Source organism: Nothobranchius furzeri, chromosome 5, assembly GCF_043380555.1.
Source record: "Nothobranchius furzeri strain GRZ-AD chromosome 5, NfurGRZ-RIMD1, whole genome shotgun sequence".
In the NCBI taxonomy this organism is placed as follows: Eukaryota; Metazoa; Chordata; class Actinopteri; order Cyprinodontiformes; family Nothobranchiidae; genus Nothobranchius; species Nothobranchius furzeri.
In genome coordinates this window covers 78,275,147-78,278,713 of record NC_091745.1, presented here as the reverse complement: position 1 = coordinate 78,278,713, position 3,567 = coordinate 78,275,147, and the positions used below count along the sequence as shown (strand labels likewise).

Below are 3,567 nucleotides of genomic sequence, written 5' to 3'. Positions count from 1 at the left end.
AGCTTGACAGCATCCCTAACCGCTGGTGTCTACCAGCGAGTTCGGGGGTTACTACCACGACAGGCGCTATTTGTGTAAACCAAATAGTAACTTAGAAACATTACAGAGTAACTTGTGGACACCAGATAGTAACGTATGTAAACCAAATAGTAACTAAGGAACATTACAGAGTAACTTGTGAACACCAGATAGTAACTTATGTAAACCAAATAGCAACTAAGGAACATTACATGTAACTTGTGGACACCAGATAGTAACTTGTGTTAACCAAATAGTAACTAAGGAACATTACATGTAACTTGTGGACACCAGATAGTAACTTGTGTTAACCAAATAGTAACTAAGGAACATTACATGTAACTTGTGGACACCAGATAGTAACTTGTGTTAACCAAATAGTAACTAAGGAACATTACATGTAACTTGTGGACACCAGATAGTAACAGGGACATTACACAGTAACTTGTGGATACCAGATAGTAACTAAGGAACATTACAAAGTAAGTTGTGGACACCAGATAGTAACTAAGGAACATTACAAAGTAACTTGTGGACACCAGATAGTAACTGAGGAACATTACTAAGTAACTTGTGGACACCAGATAGTAACTAAGGAACATTATAAAGTAACTTATGGACACCAGATATTAACTAAGGAACATTACAAAGTAAGTTGTGGACACTAGATAGTAACTAAGGAACATTACAAAGTAACTTGTAGACACCAGATAGTAACTTGTGTAAACCAAATATTAACTAAGGAACATTATAAAGTAACTTGTGGACACCAGATAGTAACTTAGGAGCATTACAAAGTAACTTGTGGACACCAGTTAGTAACTTAGGAACATTACAAAGTCACTTGTGGACACCAGTTAGTAACTGAGGAACATTACTAAGTAACTTGTGGACACCAGATAGTAACTAAGGAACATTATAAAGTAACTTATGGACACCAGATATTAACTAAGGAACATTACAAAGTAAGTTGTGGACACTAGATAGTAACTAAGGAACATTACAAAGTAACTTGTAGACACCAGATAGTAACTTGTGTAAACCAAATAGTAACTAAGGAACATTACAAAGTAACTTGTGGACACCAGATAGTTACTAAGGGACATTCCAAAGTCACTTGTGGACACCAGTTAGTAACTTGTGTAAACCAAATAGTAACTAAGGAACATTACATAGAAATTTGTTGACACCAGATAGTAACAGGAACATTACAAAGTAAGTTGTGGACACTAGATAGTAACTAAGGAACATTACAAAGTAACTTGTAGACACCAGATAGTAACTTGTGTAAACCAAATAGTAACTAAGGAACATTACAAAGTAACTTGTGGACACCAGATAGTTACTAAGGGACATTCCAAAGTCACTTGTGGACACCAGTTAGTAACTTGTGTAAACCAAATAGTAACTAAGGAACATTACATAGAAATTTGTTGACACCAGATAGTAACTAAGGAACATTACAAAGTAACTTGTGGGCAGCAGATAGTAACTAAGGAACATTACAAAGTAACTTGTGGACACCAGATAGTAACTTTGCACACTGTATGCATGAAAACCGGAATTGTAAAGAACACTTTTAAACAGGTGTGCTAATGGTCAGTCTGCTCAGTGTAGCTGGAACTGCAGCACTTTTCATAGTAATCTGTTCTCTCTCTCTAATTATCTGAACAGTTACAAATCCAGGTGAGAGAGCAGACATGAGCTCTGGGACCAGCCTGTTGTTCACCATGACTCAGCATGTTTGAAACATGCGCTGTAGATTTCCGTGGGGGTGACTGGCATCTTTACAACAGGCCCTACCTCGAATCTTTTCTCAGCAACACAAGGCCTTTCCCTCTCAGATGATTTACTCCACCTGCCACACACTTCACCTTTTCAACAAATGTACAGGATAAACACACAAAGGTTTTTGTTTTAAAGTCCACTTAGACAATTACATGAGAATGTGACAAACTGGTTGGAACTCCCTGTGAGTCACTGCATGCTGTTGTGTCTCAGATGTCGTGTCGACTATTTAAAAGGAAGCCGTGTCCTTCATCACACATATTCCATCTTCGCTGAAGGTGTAAAGGTGAGTACAGGTAAAGAGCACCACGTGGAGAGTGGAATAAAATATATCAATTAAAAAACATGTTCCGAACTACGAATCTGTTCTGCAGCTACCACCATGGCTCGTTTAGAACAAGCCATCACCAGCATCGTCGACGTGTTCTCAGAGTACGCCAGCAGTGACTGCAAGCTGAACAAGCAGGAGCTGAAGAAGATGATGGAGAAGGAAGTCCAAAGCCCCGAGCTCAAGGTGAGAGACACGTTTGGTATGAATGCAATGCTGTCTTTGATTCGGCTGTAATTTCCTGCATTTCTGCTCTCCAGGCAAAGATTTGCTCAGGTGACGGTGACAATATCCCGTGGAAGCTGGATAGGAACCTCGACAGAGAGCTCGACTTCAAGGAGTTCATGAATGGTGTGACAACCATGGCTAAATGCTACTACCAAAAAAAGACAGGCAAAAAGTGTGACGATCACAAATAATGCTTCTGTAGAATGATTCAGTCAAACCCGGGTTCGTTTAACGTTGGACAGAAGAAACATTAAAGTTCTGACGTTCTGACTGGACTGTTGTCTTTCTTCTCTCGTTTTGTTAATTCTTGTTTGAGAATGTGAATAGATTTAAGGTTGGACTCATTGGTTTGCTGCTGCATGCAAAATCAAAAACTCACTGATGCTTGCCTTGGTAATCAGCAGTAGTCCCCCCCCCCGTGTCCTGTCTGGCTGTGAAGCAAACAGAATTGATGTCTGAATGCTGGTGACAAGCCTTACAGATTTACTCTCAGGTGGAGCATCAAAGCGTCTGCTTTTAATGTCACGCCTGATACTGAAAACTTTATTGTTATTGCACAGGAATGCGGAAATGGGGTCCGTACCTGCACCCCCTGACTTGTCCACCCCCCAAGGTCCTTTGTGCATGACTGTGTGATGTGAGGGGGCAGGAGGAGAAAAATGTGTGTGGAGATTGGGGAGGAATGGCTGGTTGGCCTAAGCCGTCCAGGGAGCCAGCTCCCCCACTGGCCCCAATAGGCACCTCCGTTGCCAAAATGCCACCCAGGGCATGGAGACCCCAGCCCATCTTGCCAGGGCCCAAAGCAGCAGCATTACAGAGTGTCACGGAGTCCGAGGGAACCAACGCAGCCCCACCCCAGCAGGATATCTACTCCCATCCCTGTATTTGCACAGCTTCCAGAATATATAATGCATTGGAAATCCAATGGGGAGTTCGGTCTTCCACTGCCTCAGTGCCGATCTCTCGGTCCGCCAAGAGACGCCTCTTTCAGAAGCGTTTTCCTAACAGGAAGTGTGGAAGAAATACGTCTCCACCGAGGCCTTGACCCTCACTTTAAAGCCTGCAGTGGTTTCATGAAGTGATGAAGGGAAGTGAAGCAGTGTTCCCAACCCTGGTCCTGGTCCCTGTCCTGTTCCCATGTTGCCCTTTAACCCACTGAATCCATTTACATGCAGCCAATATCCGGGTTATGATCGGGTTAAGGT

General features: G+C 42.2%; 1 protein-coding gene across 2 annotated transcripts; it reads left to right on the top strand.

Annotated features, from left to right (window-relative positions):
- The first annotated feature begins 1,987 nt into the window (after window positions 1–1,987).
- On the top strand, window positions 1,988–2,632 carry LOC107379602 (protein S100-A5). Of its 2 annotated transcripts, none has more exons than XM_015950425.3 (3): window positions 1,988–2,102; window positions 2,181–2,320; window positions 2,395–2,632. In XM_015950425.3, the coding sequence occupies exons 1-3, from the start codon at window positions 2,003–2,005 to the stop codon at window positions 2,551–2,553; spliced, it is 399 nt and encodes a 132-aa protein (XP_015805911.2). In that variant the 5' UTR covers window positions 1,988–2,002; the 3' UTR covers window positions 2,554–2,632. The 2 variants fall into 2 exon arrangements, with proteins under 2 accessions (XP_015805911.2, XP_054597140.1); XM_054741165.2 differs by having other exon boundaries at window positions 2,006–2,092.
- Window positions 2,633–3,567: the final 935 nt, after the last annotated feature.